General features: G+C 42.9%; 1 protein-coding gene across 1 annotated transcript in view; it reads right to left on the minus strand.

The window, feature by feature from the left end:
• Nucleotides 1-10,845: 10,845 nt before the first annotated feature.
• dennd3a (DENN/MADD domain containing 3a) overlaps nt 10,846-22,795 on the minus strand; it is a 46,866-nt gene continuing 34,916 nt past the window's right edge. Inside the window, exons 24-30 of the mRNA XM_080735804.1 lie at nt 18,982-19,082; nt 14,836-14,990; nt 14,174-14,240; nt 13,984-14,056; nt 12,115-12,221; nt 11,839-11,976; nt 10,846-11,554 (exon numbers count right to left, since the gene is read on the minus strand). Coding sequence (XP_080591930.1) covers nt 11,360-11,554; nt 11,839-11,976; nt 12,115-12,221; nt 13,984-14,056; nt 14,174-14,240; nt 14,836-14,990; nt 18,982-19,082 — 836 coding nt within the window. The 3' untranslated portion in view covers nt 10,846-11,359. The remainder of the gene's footprint in view (nt 11,555-11,838; nt 11,977-12,114; nt 12,222-13,983; nt 14,057-14,173; nt 14,241-14,835; nt 14,991-18,981; nt 19,083-22,795) is intronic.

Below are 22,795 nucleotides of genomic sequence, written 5' to 3' on the forward strand. Positions count from 1 at the left end.
GTTTACAGGTTGCAAGCTCCATTGTTTTTGTTATTTTCATAATGAGAAAGGGAAGAAGAAGGGGGCAAGGGGAAGAGAGAGAGAGAGAGAGAGAGAGTGATCAAATAAATATATACGGTATGTCTACATATTTACACATATATCTATACCGTGCGGTAAGTACCTGAGGTAAGATAGCTGTGGTAAGTAAGTATACCTGAGGTAAGACATTAAGGACAACGCACTAAATGACATCTAGGCCCATTTTCCTACTTACATTGATCCCAAATGACTGTCAATGGGGTCTATTAGGCAGAAATGTCCCTGTCGTCCAGTTTTCCCAGCAGACCCCAGCAGCCCCATAAGCCTATTTTGCTACTTTTTCATGTTTTTCATGAATTTGTTATTAGTTGTCATTGTACACACATCTATGGCTTCGTTGTCCCACACAAGGCACCACAGTCTCATAAATCATGTTTTGGGGTCAGCATTCTACATAACTGCCAATCAAAGTGACTGTACTGTACTGGCTAATCACAGCCTGTCTTTTCCTGGACTTGGCAAAACATATAGACCTATAGCATAACATCTGTTTAGCAGACAAATCAGCGACGCATATCGTCACTGTCGGGCAGAAACCTTGTATCTCCAAGTTTCAAATGTGTAAATCTTTTCGCAAAGCAAAGCCCTGCTTCATCGGGGCAGCCCCTTCATCGTACAAGGCAGTCGCACAAAAGTAGTGAAAGCAGCAGATCTACAAGCACACAGCGCCTCGCACCGCGAGGCGTTGTGTGCTTGTAGATCGGCTGCTTTCACTAGTTTAAATCATTTTTTAAAATGATAAATACAAAACAAACGGTTTTGGACATACAATGTTTCCACCCGACAACGACGATATAGTCCACTTACCGGTAATACAGGTAGCTGTCAACTCATTTGGAGCCTTCCAGAGTTTGACCAAGGGGGATTCCCTGTGATTGAGCACTCTCTCCTTGTTGTTGAAACTAGAGGTTCGCGGCCCTTCGGGCCGCTCACATCTAGAGATCGCGCCTGCTTCGCAGGCGCTCACAGCTACGTTGCAGCAGTGATCCACCCACATCCATCCATCCACATCCATCCATCCATCCATCCACACACACATCCATCCATCCATCCATCCATCCACATCCATCCATCCATCCATCCACATCCATCCATCCACATCCATCCATCCATCCATCCATCCATCCACATCCATCCATCCATCCATCCATCCATCCATCCATCCATCCATCCATCCACATCCATCCATCCATCCATGCATCCATCCATCCACATACATGCATCCATCCACATCCATCCATCCATCCACATCCATCCATCCATCCATCCATCCATGCATCCATCCATCCATCCACATCCATCCATCCATCCACATCCATCCATCCATCCATCCATCCATCCATCCATCCATCCATCCACATCCATCCATCCACATCCATCCATCCATCCATCCATCCACATCCATCCATCCATCCATCCATCCACATCCATCCATCCATCCATCCATCCACATCCATCCATCCACATCCATCCACCCAGCCACATCCATCATCCGTCCATCCACATCCATCCATCCATCCACATCCATCCATCCATCCAAACATCCATCCATCCATCCACATCCATCCATCCATCCATCCATCCACATCCATCCATTTACATCCATCCATCCATCCATCCACCCATCCATCCATCCATCCATCCACATCCATCCATCCACATCCATGCATCCATCCATCCACATCCATGCATCCATCCATCCATCCATCCATCCATCCACATCCATCCATCCATCCATCCATCCATCCATCCACATCCATCCATCCATCCATCCATCCACTTACTGTACTGTACTTTACTGTACTCTACTGTACCTTACTGTACTGTACTTTACTGTACTCTACTGTACCTTACTGTACTGTACTTTAAAGTACTCTACTGTACCTTACTATACTGTACTTTAATGTACTCTACTATACCTTACTGTACTGTACTTTAATGTACTCTACTGTACTCTACTTTACCTTACTGTACTGTACTTTAATGTACTCTACTGTACTCTACTTTACCTTATAGATAGATAGATAGATAGATAGATAGATAGATAGATACCTTTATTATCCCAAGGGGGAAATTCAGTTGTCCAGTAGTAGCACAGCAGTATACAGTTATTTACAAAGTTACAGAGACGTAAGAAAAAATAGATAAGAGGGAAAGAAACAAGAGAACAAAAAAAAGAGCAGTACAGTACCAATAAAGAGAAGGTGCATCAATAGAGGGGGCGAATAATATATAAGTATATATACATAAAGTGTCTTGCAAAAAAGACCATAGCAGTCAATGCTAGTTAGTGCAAACAAGTATCTCACTGTCATTGTTAAACAAAGCAAAAATACTCAGAAACTACCAACACAAACTAATAGTGCAAAGTCAAAAAAAATCTGTGCGAAAAAAGAAGAAACTAGGAAGCGTGTCACCGCAAGACGCACATGAGCACTCTTCCTGGACGGTCCTTTTGGGTCAAAGTCAATACAGCAATAGTTCCTTAGAGGTCAATGTCAATACAGCAAAGGTTCCGTCAGTCTAAGTTAGGAAGGGAGACCTTTTCAAGCGTCCGTTATGTGTCTCGTTGTACAGCTTAAGGGCAGCCGGTACAAAAGATTTTCCTAATCTCTCACATCTCCGTCCTGGGTAGGTAAAGCGGTCGTTTCCTCTCTTACTCCAGTAACTGGTGATCTCTAGATGGAGGGGGTGGGAGGAGTTCTCCAAGATGGAATCCAGCTTCCTCGCTGTGCGCACACTGGTTACTTCCTCCACCCCCTGCAGAGAGGACCCGACGACAGAGCCTGCTTTCTTCACCAGTCTGTTTAGGTTAAACGTGTCACCTGCTCTGTTGTTGCCACCCCAACATGTTATACCAAAAAAGAGGACACTTGCCATGACAGACTGATAGAACATCTGTAGCATCCTATTGCACACCCCAAACGATCTCAGTCTTCTCAGGAGGAACAGCCTGCTTTTCCCCTTGCTGTGAATCGCCTGTGCATTGTCCGACCAGTCCAGTGAACTATTCAGGTGTACTCCGAGGAATTTGTAGTTATCCACAAGCTCAACCACCTCACCGTTAATGGTGCTTGGCACCGGGGGGACTCTCTTGGAGGTGCGGAAGTCCACCACCATCTCCTTGGTCTTGCTTGCGTTGAGCCTGAGATGGTTAGCCTCGCTCCATTGCACAAAGTCCCTAACCACACCATCGTGCTCAGCCGTGTTGTCACCCGAGATCTTGCTGACCACCACGGTATCATCTGAGAACTTCTGCAGATGACAGGTCTTGGAATTGAAGAGGAAGTCCGATGTATAGAGAGTGAACAGGAAGGGTGAGAGCACAGTTCCTTGCGGGGCCCCCGTGTTGCTCACCAGCACATCAGACCGACAGCTCTGCAGTCTCACAGACTGTGGCCTTTCTGAAAGGTAGTCTGTGATCCATGCCACAAAGCCCTTGTCCACTCCCATCAGCGTAAGCTTCTCCGCAAGCAGAGACGGTTGGATAGTGTTGAAAGCACTGGAGAAGTCAAAAAACATAATTCTGACTGTGCTGCCCAGATCTTCCAGATGGGTGAGAGCCTTATGGAGCATGAAGGTGATGGCGTCGTCAACCCCAATATCAGCCTGGTAGGCAAACTGAAGGGGGTCCAGGTGATCACTGACCGCCGGTCTCAGGAGGTTCAGAACCAGCCGTTCAAAGACCTTCATGACCTGTGATGTCAGGGCGACTGGTCTGTAATCATTGAGGACCGAGGGGCGGGTCTTCTTAGGCACCGGGACAATGCAGGAGGTCTTCCACAGCTGTGGTACCTTCCCCGTCTTCAGGGAGAGGTTGAAAAGATGCGTAAGGGGGACAGCGAGCTGCTCCGCGCAAGCCTTAAGCACCTTAGAGCTGATGTTGTCAGGTCCCGCCGTTTTCCTGGTGTTGACTTTTCCGAGTTGACGCCTCACTTGCTCGTTGGTGAGAATCAGGGTGGGTGGGGGGGGGGGGAGGGGGAGATGGCGCAGGGGAAGAAAGAGGGCGGCAACCGAGGTCACCGTTTGGCCCAGCCGCTGTTTGTTGAACATGAACAGGAGCTCCGTCAAACCGATTGAAAAAACGGTTCATCTCGTTTGCCAGCTCCTCCGTGCCTGGCACAGTAGAGTTGGCAGAGCCATACCCTGTGATCTTCCTGAAACCACCCCACACTTGTCTCGTATTGTTCTCCCTCAGAGAGTTCTCCAGCTTAGCTTTGTAGCTCCCTTTTGCCTGAGCCTTGACTGTTTTAAGCTCCTCCACCACCACCCTCAAGCCCTCCCAGTCCCCTGCATGAAACAGATCTCTTTTCCTGTACTGTACTTTAATGTACTCTACTGTACTCTACTTTACCTTACTGTACTGTACTTTAATGTACTCTACTGTACTCTACTTTACCTTACTGTACTTTGCTGTACTCTACTGTACTCTACTTTACCTTACTGTACTTTGCTGTACTCTACTGTACCTGACTGTACCGTATTGTACTGTACTTTGCTGTTCTCTACTGTACCTGACTGTACCGTATTGTACTGTACTCTACTTTACCTTACTGTACTTTGCTTTACTCTACTGTACCTGACTGTACCGTATTGTACTGTACTTTGCTGTACTCTACTGTACCTTGCTGTACCGTATTGTACTGTACTTTGCTGTACTCTACTGTACCTTGCTGTACCGTATTGTACTGTACTCTACTGTACCTTGCTGTACCGTATTGTACTGTACTTTGCTGTACTCTACTGTACTTTGCTGTACCGTATTGTACTGTACTATGCTGTACTGTATCTTACTGTACTACCTTACTGTACTGTACTTTAATGTACTCTACTGTACCTTACTGTACTGTACTTTAATGTACTCTACTGTACCTTACTGTACTGAACTTTAATGTACTCTACTGTACCTTACTATACCTTACTGTACTTTAATGTACTCTACTGTACCTTACTTTACCTTACTGTACTGTACTTTAATGTACTCTACTGTACTCTACTTTACCTTACTGTACTGTACTTTAATGTACTCTACTGTACTCTACTTTACCTTACTGTACTTTGCTGTACTCTACTGTACTCTACTTTACCATACTGTACTTTGCTGTACTCTACTGTACCTGACTGTACCGTATTGTATCTTACTTCTCTCTCTCTCCTCTCTCTCTCTCCTCTCTCTCTCTCTCTAGCCCCCCCCCTTCCCTCTTGAAACCTGATACTTTTGTGATGAGAATGACAAATTCACTCTACAGAGGATTGCGCAATAGGTATTGCGAAATAAGCATACAAACACAAACTGTACGGTAAATATGCATTTTGAAAAGATGACACTAAGTGGATTACGTTCAGCATAGCATGCAGTATATATTTCTGTAATAATGGTGACTTCCAACATGACCGAATGTCGGGAACTGCCAAACAAAATCAGTCTTTGGCCGTCTTGAGTTGGTGTGGCTGAGATGAGATGTGCTATACAAACAAATGTGCCTTGTGTTGTTTGACAGGGGCCCCACAAACAGAGTAGTTTGGAGATTTTATTGTGTAAAAGAAATACTGTGCGATGATGACTGCAAAATTATTTTCTCAATGTAGAAGCAGCAGGAAGTATAATAATGCTTTGGATTCATTTGAACCGATTAAGAACTGTGACAGGACAGAAATCAGCTCAAGTTCCAATTGGAGGCTGAAGCAAGAGCAGACTTGCATGGTCACAGATTAACAGCTTATTATGTTCTTATGTAACAACAAAACAATGACCAATGTGCACACACACACACACACACGTGCGCGCGCACGTACACACGCACAGTATATTAGACAGGCATAACCACTTTCGTCTACAAACAGGGGAGATCAAAACTTTGGCAGCAATGACCCTAGTTTGACATTCTAGACGGCTTGTTCCATTCCTTGATTCTGATTGTCTGGTTTCCCTTTAATTGCTGTGGTATATGAGACTAATCCACACCTTGAATCGGTTTATATCAAACGCAGGTGCGTTATTTCTTTCCACAGTGTTCCACAGTGCACCAATATTATATCTATCTGCACCTGTGTTGTTGGCAAAAAAGCTGGGAACTACTTTCTTGTAGCTGGGAACTACTTTCTTGCAGACCTTGTAGTCAATTATTGGTTAAATAGAACAGTTTTAATTGGTACATGTCTATGATTTTTCATGTTGCCATATTGTAACCGTTTTAGAAAAGCAATAAGCCACGCAAGGCATGTGGTTACCTGTATTTTATAACAGCTGAGAGGGTTGGGGACACTCAGCTTCGCCTTGTGTCTCACCACACCCCTCACACCGTGGTTAGGTAACCACAGACATGCCTCTTGTGGCTTATTGCTTCAATTGACGACAGTCACACACACACACACACACACACACACACACACACACACACACACACACACACACACACATACAAATAGAGCGCTTCTGAAAGATCCCTACATAGACCTCTTAGCTAGATCATGACATGATGAACATGCACGTAGCGTTACCTATGGGTCAATGTGTACACTCTCAGAGTTAAATGAATACTGAGGATATTACTGTGGGAGGCCTGGGGGTCTGTGTCAAGGTCTTTGTGGTAAAGGGTTGCAGTCAGGGGTTGAAGGTGTCAGGTGCTGTGTGTCAATCAGCAGTGTGAAATGAGGAGAAGGCAACATTCAATTTAATTTTGTTGTGGACAGGGTCCATGAATTATTTGGCTTGGGACTATAGATATGTTGTCTGACATATTTTACTGATGCAGTTATCCTCCCCCAGGTGACTTAACAAGTGAGCAGTTAAATAATCGTTGTCTTGCTCAGCAACACTTAGGCCTTATGCATACCTTTACACTTGCGTGCCATGATGTTACACACTGGAAATAGCCGATCTAAAAGCTCACAACGCATCGCCTCGCCAGGCATCACATAGGGGCACGTACCTTTTAGGCGAAGCCCGAACTGGCGAAGTGGGGAAATGTCCGATACCGTAGCGATCTGGCGAACGTCTTCTGGACAGGGCGTTTATCGTGCGCTTGCCCAAAATATAACGATTGCATTCACCTGCGGCGCTCGGGGGCGAAGAGCAGGACCAAGGTCCGCTGGCCTTCGCGCCGCTTGCAGTGTCGTGGACAATCGATTCGCCAGATCGCTACGGTAGGAGACAAATTCCCAATTTGGGCATGATCACCTTATTTTTACAATGTCACTTGTCCATGCATTTCTTTGAGACTCGAGAGAAAGTAATATTCTAAGTGGCACCTAGCTCTAGCACACTGTGCTATTATAGTAAGGTAATTAGTTATAACTATAACACCACTAGACAGACGACTACTTTATTACTAATAAAGTAAAATGGTGAATGTCTGCTGTGCTAATAATGACATGCATATTATTTTTAGTTAGCTAGCTGTCCAGCTGATAACTAAAGGAGTAGTTCACCCCCAAAATGTCATTTTTTCCCCCTATTGATTACTCACCCTATGGAGACTTGAGTTCAATAATATTTTGTTGTTTTTGTTGCATTCCTAAGACAATAATTTGATTATAATAAATGTAACCAAATTGATTCTGGATGGAGACAAATGCATTTGCATACAACAAAAAACATTTTATTTGATTTAACCCACTTCTCCATGTGGTTAGTAATCAATAAAAAAATAAGTCATTTTGGGGTGGACTATTCCTTTAAGCTAAGGCCTCCTCCAATCCCCAATGCAACACAGGGCTACTGAAGAAGGAGGAAAAAAAAGAAGAATATCTCACTCGTAATGCTCAAAGAATAGTGGTCGGCTTTTGACTGGCTGCCACTTGAAAACATTCATTCAGTGACTTCAGTGGTGGGTCTGAAAAGGGTCTTCATTCAATTAGCAAAAGCCTTTGTCCTTTTCTATTTGAATGTTTATTTGTGACAAGGTAGGGACTACAAACAATAGCCACTCCCCAACAGCCCCAGGGTAATTTATTACCCCATCTGTCCAAGGGCGAACAGACACTCTTTTGGACTCATGCTACAGTAGCTACCAACAAATATTCAGACAGCCACAGCTGTCACACTTGAATTGTTTGGGCAGAAAATTTGCTTCAAATCAAAATAGGTACAGTAACAGTATGGTAGAAGAAACCTAAAAAGAGCCAAAAGATATACACACTGTGATGACGAATGTCTTTCATGTTGAAAGTTTAAGAGGGTTTGTCAGAGTAGGAGCATGATGGTGAAAGGCTTGTTCAAAAGGCACTGTCCGATCGATCCCACTGTCCCAATCATCTTGACTAAGGATATCATGTAGAATGTTTATGGTTTTATATGAACACCTTGTAATCAGTGTGTGTTGAGATAGAGTTAAGTAAGTGTTAAGTGGCAGGACTATCAGTGGGTTAACCACTTTGGTCCAATCCTAAACATATCTATCAACAGTTATCTGCATTGCCCTACTGATTTTGATGGCCCTATATAGCCTTTCCTCTAGCATCACCCTTAGGCCAATTTGGTTACATACCTACATACACACACACACACACACACACACACACACACACACACACACACACACACACACACACACACACACACACACACACACACACACACACACACACACACACACACACACACACACACACACACACGCGTGTGTGTGTGTGTGTGTGTGTGTGTGTGTGTGTGTGTGTGTGTGTGTGTGTGTATATATATATATATATATAATTATTTTCATTCAATAATAACAATAATAATACTAATAAAAAATTAAATAATCTGAGGTTAACTGCACACATTACACACACACACACACACACACACACACACACACACACACACACACACACACACACACACACACACACACACACAGACAGACACATATATATATACACACACTACACACACACACATATATATACACACACACACAGTGTGTGTGTGTGTGTGTGTGTGTGTGTGTGTGTGTGTGTGTGTGTGTGTGTGTGTGTGTGTGTGTGTGTGTGTATATATATATATATAATTATTTTCATTCAATAATAACAATAATAATAAAAAAATAAATAATCTGAGGTTAACTGCACACATTACACACACACACAGACACATATATATATACACACACTACACACACACACAGTGTGTGTGTGTGTGTGTGTGTGTGTGTGTGTGTGTGTGTGTGTGTGTGTGTGTGTGTGTGTATATATATATATATATATAATTATTTTCATTCAATAATAACAATAATACTAATAAAAAATTAAATAATCTGAGGTTAACTGCACACATTATCATACACTTTGCAAGGTGTATCCATGCTCCAAAAGTACAAATACTCAAGTAAAATACACCTATTAATGTTTTTACTTAAGTACTAGAGTAAATGTACTTTGTCACTCTCCACCACTGCTGCTTTTGTTGTGTGTCCATGTCCACTGCTGTGTGGTGTGTGTGCACAGTTTGCGCATACTGTAGTGTGTACATGATGCCTTGTTTCACCATCATGACCGCTGTACAATAACTGCTCTCCTTGGCAAACAGTGCCCTCCTGTGGTGATGTTAGGGAAGCAGTTCACTTTGTTCACTGACAGATGTAGGAAACATCACAATACAGATTATTATTTATTTGGTAAAAACATACTTCACCATTATGACAAATATTTATCAAAACATAAAAATAAAATGCAATGGATAGTTTACAGTACAGTGTGCAGGGGTGATGCATACTGTATAATTGTACAGTTTACCTAGCCTGGTTGCTCCGTTCCGCGATTTGTTTTGTCTCTGCGGAGAGACAAAACAAATCGCGGAACGGAGCAAACAGGATGGCACCCAGGCTACAGTTTACCTCCCAGTAGGAGCATATTTAAAGATGATATACAGAGTATTGAACAAGTATGTGCAGTTTATAAATGTAGTAATAAACAAGATGTTTAAAGTGAGTGTACAGTATGTATGCCTATATGTCTATATTAACACTGATAATTTAGTGTTCCTTATGTAAGTGGTGAACAGTTACCTCCTGTTTTTCCTTAGTTCCAATTTGTAACTCCCTCTCTAGAGTTATAACTCCAGAAATAAAAGTGTACATACTACTGTATGTCTAGAACTATATCATATTATATAAATATACAAAATAATTGCACATTTAAGTTAAATGAACACTCAGGATTTTGCTGTGTTCGGTAAAGCATATAAATACCAGTTACAGTACGATTCTTTTTTGGCTCTCGACTGTTCAATAAAAATAAGTTCATCCATCCATCCTTCTTCAACCGCTTATCCGGAATCGGGTCGCGGGGGTAACAGTTCCAACTGAGACCTCCAGATTTCCTTATCCCGAGCAACTTCCTCCACTCCCTCGGGGAGTATACCGAGGCGTTCCCAAGCCAGTTTGGAGATATAATCCTCCATCTGGTCTTTGGCCTGCCACGGGATCTCCTCCCAGTGGGACGCGCATCGAGGACCTTCCTAGGAAGGCGCTCGGGAGGCATCCGTACTAGATGCCCGAACCACCTAAGCTGACTCCTTTCCAAGTGTAGGAGCAGCGGTTCTACTCCAAGTCTCTCTCGGGTGACTGAACTTCTCACCCTATCTCTAAGGGAGATACCAGCCACCCGTCTGAGGAAACCCATTTAGGCCGCTTGCACCCGCAAACTTATACTTTCGGTCATGACCCACACTTCATGACCATAGGTCAGAGTAATAATTAATATCCCCCCCACCCCAAAAAAGACAAAGAAAAGCAATATTACAAAGTAAAATCTTCAGTGTTAATTTACCCATTTGTACACTCAAGAGTTCAACTTTTTTACAGTTTAAGAATAGAAAATAAGGTGATGGTTTGAAAATGACTTGGTCACTTGACGTTATCAGGTTCTGCATGAGTTCATTTCTACCGTCACTTGGCTTTACGTTGTAGTTCTCATGCACAGTACATCTACAGTGCAGACAGTCCACGGTCAACAGTAGGCTACTGCGCTACCCCCAACTGATTTTTTGTGCCAGGGATCCCCATACAAGATTTGTGTTGTTACAATGTTTCCCAAATATTCCACATCCGCCTTTTTTCTTTTCTCCAAGATTTTTGCATTGCGAGGCCTTTTAGATCAGCTTGTAGATCGATACATATACTGTAGGTTTAAAGTGCTCACGCGGCCTATAGTCGCTTCTTTTGGGCTTGTTTTCATAGACCTGGTTGCTTATTTCTCTCGCGGAAACCGTCAACTCCACCCACAACCTCCTCGACGTCAGGAGCGTGGTCCCAGTGCTGCTGCAGGGGGAACGATGTGAACCGGACGGGTCTCTCTACTCCACCTTCCAGATGGCGATCTTGCCGTCCAGCCTGCCGGCTCCGCTGAGCGCGTAGCGATCCTCTGCGGAGCAGAGCGCTGTGACTCTGTCGCCGTGGCCGTGAAGCTCTTTCAGGACCTGCCGGCGCTCTGTGTCCACTATGTAAATCTTCCCTTTGGCGGAGCTGCGGCCCACGCCGCCTACCCACACCTGTAGAAACGAAACAGATTATCGTTGTGTGTTTTATTCTTAGATTGACTGATTGATTGATTGATTAAAGACTTTATTAGAAGGTGGCACAGGACAGTTTTATGACAGTGCAGATCACTGGTACAAGGTAAACTAAAAGGAGATCCTAATAAGCTTTTCAGCTTATTTTTTTTTCTGTCTTTGTCTAGTTTAAAATTGTTGACTACATACTACATTAAAATCTGTTGTCTCCTTATAAGTTGTTGTAATGAGTCATGTGTTTTGTGGGTGTGCTGTGTACTAACTTGGTTTTTCACTTTTATCATGCAGTGGCAGCCACCGCAGTCCTGTAGCACCACGCGGTGGTAGGGTTTGGTACTGTCCTTGAGATTCCAGACACACACCTCTCCGGAGTCTGCGCACACACTCCACAGCTCTTCCCTCTGCCAAACACACACACACACACATCACACAGATACACAGACTGAGGCATGTCACAAACAGACACAAACAGGACAGAGCTGAAGTGTGTGTGTGTGTGTGTGTGTGTGTGTGTGTGTGTGTGTGTGTGTGTGTTCTACCTCAGGTAAGAGCAGCATAGAGCTGAATGCTTTCTGTTGCTCTGGAAGACTCAGTCGATGTTTTAATGAACCATTTCTCCATACCTCCATTATACTGTCTCTGGAACCTGGGGGGGGGGAGAGAGAGAGAAAGGAGGGAAGAGAGAGTAAGAATGTGTGTGTGCGTGTACAATAAGCAAGGTGACCGCAAAGCAGCCAAAAGGCACGCACATCTAAAGCCACAGTTGGCTGGGTGCTAGACTAAAGCAGTGCATACAAGTAGAACAATAAAAGTCTGCACACCGATTTATGCTCCCAAACATTAAGTTTACTTGTGGTAACGTTTCGAGCCTAAAGGCTTTTCATCAGACCTTCATAATAGCAGTGTAGACATGCATTTATTTTTTTTGAAATTCTGTTTTTATTGAGTCATCAATCATTGCACAAAATATAAAAATCACACAAATATATATCAGCGATGACCAGCACAGGATTTTCAGTTTTTTTAAAAGAAAAACAAAAGAAAAAGGAAAACAGCAGGGCAGACGAAGAACAAAGTTAACACCGGGGAGTTATCTCAAAAATTTAGGAAACAAAAACAGAACATGTTCATTGAGCAGAGGGCAGAAACCCACATAAGGTCCAGGAACCAGACACGTCTGATACAGACACAACCGTTTACTACCATATAGACATTAAATGCATTCAACCTGATGTAGTAGACATGCATTTATATAGTCAGTGTGTCATCCCACACCTGTTAGTCTCGCGTGGCCAGACTGTTGCCTCCGCGATTTGGTCAAATGCTCCCAGCATACAGTCTGGCGCATCAAGAGAAGAACGATGAGTACCCGGTCAAAGCGGAAGTGAAGCCTCCTCGTCACTTCCGCTTCCGTCTCACATCGCACACATTTATCATTATATAAATAAAAATCATATAAGCATGTTTAGCTTGCTGCTTAGCAGAAATGACATTTTAAAATATATTTTTTTGAACGTTAATGCCCGTTTTCGATACTCGCCGTTAGGGAGCTGCTGTTCCAGACTCTATATAGCATTCAGAGATTGTGGAATAGTTGTCTGGCTACGCGAGACTACACACCTGTGGGCCATTGACCAATCAGTCCCCAATCAGTGTCACATGTTCAATGTCACCAATACTACATGTCTGTATTTGTACCTCATACATAGTATACATTATATACATATATACACATAATCAATTCTGTTCCCAAGAATTACACATATACAACAGGACTCAGGCCCACAGGCCATCATAATGCTACCTAAAAGAGACTCTTGTCTATTGTAGAGATAGTAAATATGGGACAAAAACACCTTGATATATCAAAATATACAGAGGAGAAACTGTTATAAGAGAGAAACAACCAGGGCAGTACCTCAATTGAAAAAGAAAAGGAAACACCAAATGTATATCAACATCTGATACAGACAACATACACACAACCCATTTGTCTGTCAGTACCCAATGTGTGTACAATAAACATATTGTGTGTGTGATACTAAAAAACGTATCTCATAGAGTAGATGTGTTCATCGGTTAGTGTTGAGTTTGTGTGTGTGTGTCTGTGTGTGTCTGTGTGTGTCTGCGTGTGTGTGTGTGTGTGTGTGTGTGCGTGCGTGCGTGTGTGTGTGCAGTGGGTGGTTTACTGCGCTACACTATATATACATAGTATAACGTGCAGAATTATAAAAAGAAAAAAGCATAAACCATCTACTAACCATTTCACTTATTGATCACACGCATGTTGTGCAGTGAATAATTGTCGTATTCCCTTCCAAAAAAACACACTACTGTGTGTGTGTGTGTGTGTGTGTGTGTGTGTGTGTGTGTGCGTGTGTGCGTGTGCGTGCATGCACATAACTCACAGCACCACAGGGTTCCATTATAGATGTGGACGGACAGCAGACGGCCGCAGGACAGACGGAACTGCTTCTTCACCTTTAGGGGAAACATTTTGTCATTATTCTATATGACAGATGGTCCAGCTGGCAATCAGCTGCCTGGGAGAGAGCACTCATTAGGAACACTGAACAGGTGCTCTTTCTCCAAACTGACCTGCAGCGTGGAGACGTCCCACATCATGACACTTCCTTCTGCACTGCAGGAGTACGCCACCTTCTGGCTGGAGGGCAAACGTTTACATTGTTAACCATTCCATAGACCGTGCTTTTATCCCAAGCAACTTAACCCATTAAGACCTGAGGCCGATTCTACAAATCCCACGTTCACGATTTTTCAAAAAAGTTCAAAAGCAGATGTAACGCAAAAATCTAAACACAGATGCTTTCCTGGTTTTAATGGGTTTTAAAGCCCTCTTCAGACCTCAGCGTTCCAGATTGAGTTGTTCAGACTAGTGTAGATGTCTAGATATCAGTGTAGTATGTTCCATCTGTGAGAGATGTAGTCTTGGTGGTTCTATCTTCAAACATGTGCGTTACTGGTTGCGAATGCGATCCATGTCTAGATGGTTATTGTGGAAATAACAAAAGTTGGTTCGGCGATCTGAACCACAAGGTCCCCCTAGTGGTCTATTCTTGGTCCTGTCCTTTTTTGCCCCTAACACCAAATCACTGAACAAAGCGGAGCTACATGTACAAGCTCACTAGTGACATTGTGGTTTCACTACGTGTGTATGTGTGTGTGTGTGTGTGTGTGTGTGTGTGTGTGTGTGTGTGTGTGTGTGTGTGTGTGTGTGTGTGTGTGTGTGTGTGTGTTACCTGTATTTGTCAGTGGCCAGAGTCAGTCCAGTGACCTCAGCCCTGTGTTCAGTAAGCTGTCGGTTACACACCATGGAGACCATGCTGATGATGTAGATCACTGAGTCTTCAGAGCCCATCCACACCTGGTCCTTATCCACACCCAGCATGCAGTTCTAGAGAGAGTGAGGGAGAGAGAGAGAGAGAGAGAGAGAGGAGAGAGAGAGAGAGAGAGAGAGAGAGAGAGAGAGAGAGAGAGAGAGAGAGAGAGAGAGAGACACGCACACAGGGAGGAGAGAAAGAGAAGTCATTAAAAAACAAAACCACAATTGTGCTCTCTATGCTATAGCTAATCTCTCCACTAGATGGCTCTGTTGTTTAATAACTTGCTCTGGTCTCTGGACCATCTCTGAAGGACAGAGCTTCTATTTGCTTATGCAAAAATACAATCAAATACATGTATACTAATGGGCTAAAATTATTACAATATGACACTTTCCATAACAATATCATCATGATACAGGTGATGGTATTCCCCAGCAGGAATACCATCAACATGATATGAGTAACATGATATGCATTACATTGCAGACTGTACATAAATTACAGTTAATAGTGTTTAAAGTCACAGACAGCAGATTACAATGTGTTGCTAAATCTGCTACATTTCTGTGACATAGTAGTAATAGTTAAATCATGTGTGTTGTCCCTGATGTATAAAGGAATTAACAAGCTTTGATGTTCTGGCATAAACCAGCCTCAGTGTGTTTAACACTTTGTGTGTTCCAATAGCACAGAAATACAATGGAGTGCAATAAAATAATACACACCATCATTTCCCATATGGTTAGATATGAATGAGGAAGTTTTAGAGTAGACAATGCAATAAAACAAAGATATGAGTGATAGTGTGTGTATAGTTATTATAAAGTGCTAACAAATAGTTTTTTAAAGCTAAATGAGCGCCAATGATATTGTAAAAACAACAGGTCAGAAATTATATGTATCAGCACAAGTATCCACACATGTGGATCAAAGGTCATGTTAGGCGAGTAAATACCGGTGTTGCCATTTATTTAACGACATTCCCTCCAGACATCCATCCTTATTGGAAAAAACTAAACGCTCTCTTTCTCTCTCTCGTAAATGTGTTCTAATAAACTAATGATGCAATCATGCACCATTACACACACATGGCACAACGATTGTGTGATTTAACGATTGTAAAGATCAGTTTTTGCCACAATATCTAGTGCTCTAAAAAACTCATGGCAGCTTTTTCCCCCTAACTTTCACAGTACTGTAGAAATGCTGCCTCATGGCCCAGATCTCTGTGCATGACCTGGTAGTCAGCTGTGACAAATTAATGTTTTTAACCCCCCTGTTCACTCTCTCTCATGCACACACACACACACACACACACACACACACACACACACACACACACACACACACACACACACACACACACACACACACACACACACACACACACACACACACACACACACACACACACACACACACACACACACACGTTAAGTTAACCTATTTCTGAAATTCTGAATGAATGAATTAGCACAGTACCCTGAAGTGCTTCAGTCCATTACAGCCAACCTTAACTTCATTTACCCATAGCTTCAACTTAAATAACTTAGAAGCTCCCCTGTCCAACGGAAACCTCCAACAGTAATGCTGCCTGCCGCTGTTGGGTTTGATTCTCTTTTATCTCAACTGATTGTTTCCATGTGGGTTCTTAATATGGTGGGTGAAATGAATCATACAGTAGGCCTATTATATAGTGACCCATATACCCCATTTCAAACCACATTGTGTAGTTTAAAAAATATATGGCCAACGTGGCTCCCTGGTGGCTCATAAATACATATCAAATAGACACACACCTACTACACACGGAAAACATAACCTGTGTTCTAATGGATCCAATGTAGTTATTATTAGTCACAACAAGCCCTTGTTAATACTTGGTTAATACTCATTGGTTCAATATTTATAAAACCCAAAGGCACACTTGACCACTTTCAATTTCACAAATTTAAATATAGCAAAAATCACAGCTCTACTGGTCTGTAGAGCTGCTACTTATGCAACTGTGTGTGACACTGTATACAGGGGTCTTCAACGTTTTCAGGCCAAGGACCCCTTAGTTGAGAGAGAGAGATGAAGCAGGGACCCCCACAACCTTATCATAGATTCTATATAGTTTCATCGTTTGACAGCACAATCATCAGCGTATTCATGTAAATTTGTGTTTTCAGATATTTAACCACTTGAACTGTCAACTTAATAAACTTGACCTTTCGCTCTGTACTTAGTCTGCTCTTTTCCCCCTCTAGACCAAATCTCTTTGCCAAAAATAGCCGATCTACAAGATCGGCTATTGTCGTTAATGTCGTTAAGTTAATATAAAAAAGGAGAAAAAGTTTCTATCACACAAAGATTTGGAGGACCCCTTGTAGTAACTCTGAGGACCCCTTGCTGTATACCATGTGAGTATATAACATAATTTTATGTTTGCCCCTGTGTGCCATCAGTGAACTGTGTGCATGTGTGACTGTGTATGACTGCTGCCTGACTTATCAGTCATAAATGGCGCATTTATAAATGGTGAATGGTGCATTTGTATTGTTTAATGCAAAGTGCTTTACAATATGCATTACTTTCATTTGTATTCATTTATTAATATAAGTAGTATTAAATTCAGGAAACCATGCAGTCCGGTGTGACTGTTGAGCCAAATTCATACACAAAAAAGAAAAGCGCCAAAATGTGCTGGGTTTTTCCATGTGGAAAACAGTTATATTTTCAGTGGGCAGCATGCTCATTCGTATGCTTTATGTAAATCAGGTTATAACGGTCATAGGCGTGTGTGCGCTTATTGTCTCCACCAGCCGAAGGCTTGGGGGAGAGTGTTTTCCCCTTCGTCCGTCCGTGTGTGCGTCCGTCCGTGCGTCCGTCCGTCCGTGTGTCTTGTCTCCACCAGCCGAAGGCTTGGGGGAGAGTATGTTTTCCCCTTCGTCCGTCCGTGTGTGCGTCCGTCCGTGCGTCCGTCCGTCCGTGTGTCCTCGCAGTTTGTGTGCAGCTAATCTCAGTCGCCGTTGGCCCGGTCGCTGCCAAAGTGAGCACACACATTCCCTGGATGCCAATCTAGAACCTCTGCCCTAAAGTTTTCAAATGGGCCTTTTCTAGCGCCACCTAGTGGCCGATGTTCGCAAAACACATTTCTGTGCACTACTCTTACAGATTTTGTCCAAAAATCCTACAAATCGGTAGGCAGTATCTCGACAGTCATGTGATCGACACAGATCTGTCCGATTTTGCATATTCATTCCTGATTGGCTAAGATTGGCTTCCAAAGTTTGTAGGATTGAGCCGTTTTGAACAAAATGCCTCAAATCCCAAACGCAAAGTGCAATTATCATGAAATCGCGCACACACGTTCCCACTAGGCCGAGGAAGAAATGCCACTTAATCTTTTTTAAATCAGCCTCATGGTGGCGCTATAACAGGCCGATTTGTGGTTTTACCTATAACTCCACCAATCAGTTTCAAACTTTGTAAGCACACTCCCTAGAGGCTAAGGATAAACCTTTGCCCTGCATTTTTCACATCAGCCTTTTATAGCGCCACCTTTGGGCCGACTTATGTAAAACACATTTTTGCATATTACTCCTTGAGATTTTATCCAAAAATCACGCAAATCGGTACACAGTATCTCTATAGTCATGTGATCAAGTCCGATCGGTCTGATATTTCATATTCCATCCTGATTGGCTAATATTAGCTTCCAAAGTTTGCAGGATTGCTCCGTTTTTGAACAAAATGCTTCAAATCATCAACGCAGCTTGCGATTACCGTGAAATTAGCCACACATATTCCCACTAGGTCAAGGAACAAATGCTACCTTTTTTCACATTGGCCTGTTATAGCGCCACCAGCAGGTAGAGTTTAGCAAAACACATTTGGAACACAATGCTTCAAATCATGCATGCAGCGTCCGATTTCCATGAAAGATCTATGGTGAAGAACATATGCCACCCTTTTTACATTGGCCTATTATACAGTAGCACCACCAGGACACACGGCCTGGTGGAGACCTTTGCTCGGGAGAGCACTGCTTCTAGTTCATGTCTGTAATGGTCTTACCACTCTTGCTCTCCCAACTTGTAGACAGGTGTGAGTCAGCGACCAGCTAGAAGCATCATACACCATCACCTTCCCCCCGCTTAATGACACCCACAACTGACCTGGAAAACGCACGCACGCACACGCACGCGCACGCACACGCACACGCACACACACACACACACACACACACACACACACACACACACACACACACACACACACACACACACAGAGAGAGAGAGAGAGAGAGAGAGAATTACATTCCTTGTTATCAATTAGTTCCCAGTTCCTTATCATGAACGTGTGACCCATAAATACCAAAGTGACATATTGGAGCAGCGCAAGCTGTAAATATCAAGTTAAAAGATAATGTCTTTGAAGCATGAACTGAACTAAGCCACAGACAGGGGGAGTTCTCTGCATGCATTCTATTGGAAAGGCCACACAGTATAGTCTTCAAAGAGTGCTGGTTAATGGACTTTGGAAATGGAAAGAAATGTAGTTTCCACAACAACACAAGCAAAAACATTTGGTTCTGATCTAAGGGCTGGAGAAACAAGTTTGTGACTAGAAATTAAATTGCCAAATTATGCCAATATGCCCTGTGCAAGGCACTAAAGCTACTCACCAACAGTGTTAACACTTACACTGTCATTGAGTAATTCATTAGAGTGAGTTTGTGTTTTTTTGTTTGTTTTTTTTTTACAAATTAAATAAACAGTAAACATTCTATACAGAAACTCTTCACTCCACTATTCATATTGTGTCTCCACCCTAGACCCTTGACCCCCTTAGACTCCACCCTAATCTAACGGTCGTCTTTCCACCTCGAACGTTCCAACTGCTATTTTTAAAAACACCTCTGGAATTAAACGGAAAGTAACATCCTGTGTTTGATTTGAGAAAGCGGGTGGAGAAAGAGAGAGACTGCAGGAGAAGGGGACTTAGGGACAGAGGGAATTAAAGGCAGGAGAGAGGAGCATGAAGGGGGAGAGACCTGTAGAAAGGAAAACTGAACTGGAAGAGAGTGAGGAGTGAGTGAAGGGAAAAGTTGGAAAGGAGAAAGGTGGAGAGAGAGGAAGAAAGAAAACGGGAAGAAGTAATAATGAGGAAGAAGAGAGAGGTGGAAAGGAGTCAGCAGAGAGAGAGAGAGAGAGAGAAGAGAGAGAGAAAGAAAGAGAGAAGTAGGATTGCTGGACATGTGCCAAATATTCTGTTCAGTGACCTACATTCAGACCAGACACACTGAGAGGAAATGAATAGCAACACTTGTTCTTTACAAACCCCCAAGTGAGGACTCCTATAAGAAGAACTGACCACTACTTTGTGTGTGCGTGCGTGTGTGCATTTGCGGTTCCGCGTCACAGTATATCTTTGAGTGACGATTGTGCATCATCAGTACTTATATGCATGTGTATGCGTGACGTGAGTGGGCATTTTTGCCTTTGTGCTTGTATGCATTTATTTGTGTGTGTGTGTGTGTGTGTGTGTGTGTGTGTGTGTGTGTCACTCAAACACAGACACAATACCTGCATTCTCAATTGGCAATAAACCCCTAACAGTCTATTCACGTCACGAAACATACACCTACCTGGGTCACAAGTTTAATGTGGCAGGTGAATGGAAAGATCAGGTCGATGAAATCATCTCTGAATACTCCAGTAGACTTGACTTAACACATGCATCGCCCCTGCCACTCATCATGAAGCTGGAGGCAGTCCGAGTAATGGCATTGGCCAAAGTACAACACCTATTCTCCAATGTACATGTCCCACGAAAATCACTAAGTGATTTGACTGATAAAACTGTACATCTAGTGAGGCAGTGGACTGGCCTAAACACTCACACAACACGCAACATTATATTTCATAATAAAAGTGAGGGTGGTCTGGGTGTTCCCAACTTTGAATGGGTTTATATTGCTACACGGCTCTCCCATCTGTTGAATATGCTGAACAGTGACGACCAGTATGTGAGAAGGCTTGCTCGTTCTTCTCTATTTTTGGACTTAAAAAGACGCAAGGTCCCCCTGGCACGTGGTTCGGATTCTAACTTCCTGGGTTTTAAGAGGAAAGCGAATGGAAAGCTGGACAGTCGCTCCCCTGGCTTTGGTGTGTGGTCATACTGGCCGGACTTAAATGACTTGTGTTGCTGGGCTGATGTTATCCTGGAGTGGGTAGGGTAGTGGCTGCCTCAGAGAATGTCATATCTGACCCCAGTATTTCTGTGAGAGCAACTATGACTGTGTGTGGAACAGAACACCAACTTCCACTGATAAATGCCCGAGGTCGCCTCCTGTGGGCACAACAGCAAAGACAGCGGCAGCACTGGACTCAGTTGAGACTGCAAGGGATGACTGCTTGTCTCCCTGCTGCGGACCATTCTGTCTCTCACTCTGTGTTCAAAAATGTTGCCATAGATGAGTGCATCGTTGTCTTTACTTTGAAAGCAAGATTACAGGTTTTGCCAACTAAACTTAAAGGGATATTACACTTTCAAAGTCATTTTATCGTCTAATCAGGCTTTTATGAACACCCTGAACAGTTTTTAATTTGCTTGATTCAATATTTAGATATTTGATGTAAATGTTACCAGGCCCGACACGCCCAGGCCCTCTCCACATACACACCCATTGTAACTTCAAACTCCATTTTAACCGTGATAAATTCATTAAAAACAACCATTATTTTTTCTGGTGACTCAAACTACCCTCCTAATACGTGAGCAGGCCGTGTTTTTTCGATAACTTTTTTCATTTATTTTTAATAATCCATTTTTGTATTAAATATTTTTCATTTTCCCAAATAATTATTAAAAATTTATGAAAAAAGTTATCGAAAAAACACGGCCTGCTCACGTATTAGGAGGGTAGTATGAGTCAACAGAAAAAACAACGGGTGTTTTTAATGAATCTATCATGGTTAAAATGGAGTTTGAAGTTACAATGGGTGTGTATGTGGAGAGGGCCTGGGCGTGTCGGGCCTGGTAACATTTACATCAAATATCTAAATATTGAATCAAGCAAATTAAAAACTGTTCAGGGTGTTCATAAAAGCCTGATTAGACGATAAAATTACTTTGAAAGTATAATATCCCTTTAATCTCTCCATCTGGTTTCCAGGCAATCATGCCCCTCACTGTATTCATCATGGCAATGAGCAAATAGCTGAAACCATGTCCCACATCTTAAATGGTTGCCATGTATACAGGGGCCTCTACATATGTAGGCATGACAGAATTGTAGATTTGATATCAAAAGATATCTCTTCTATTTTTGGGTCCTCCATCATGCTGTATAAGCACTCTTCTGTGAGGCCGAGCATGTTTAACCTGTGTAATGATGATTCTGTGTTCTCTAACATTTCAGCTAACACCCCTGATGTCTTTGTTGTGAATGAAACCCTTAGGGAGGTGTCTATTCTCGAGGTTGGCTGCACTTTTGATTACAGTTTGGAAGAAGCCTTTCTAACCAAAGTGCTGAAATATCAACAGCTAGTGCAGACCATCTCACAGCTAGGCTACAGATGTACACTTTTGGTTTTTATCTTTGGGAGCCTAGGGCATGTGCACAAGTTGGTTGTGAGGGGCTTACAAATGGCAGGCCTCTCCAAAAGGAGGGCCAAACAGTTAGCAAAATATTGCTCAGTGTCAGCCATTATAGGAAGCCGCTCAATCTGGAGGAGGCGTTGTTTCCTTTATCCATGACTTATGTCCGCTGTGTCTGACAAGTATGTCATCTATACTGTATGTACAGTATCAATGTTCTGCCGTTTAGGCTCTTTGTAACTGGCTGTTCTTTCATATTTTCTGACTGCACTGTCATTGTTTATGA

Source organism: Nannobrachium achirus (genome assembly GCF_963921795.1).
Source record: "Nannobrachium achirus genome assembly, chromosome: 10".
Classification (NCBI taxonomy): Eukaryota; Metazoa; Chordata; class Actinopteri; order Myctophiformes; family Myctophidae; genus Nannobrachium; species Nannobrachium achirus.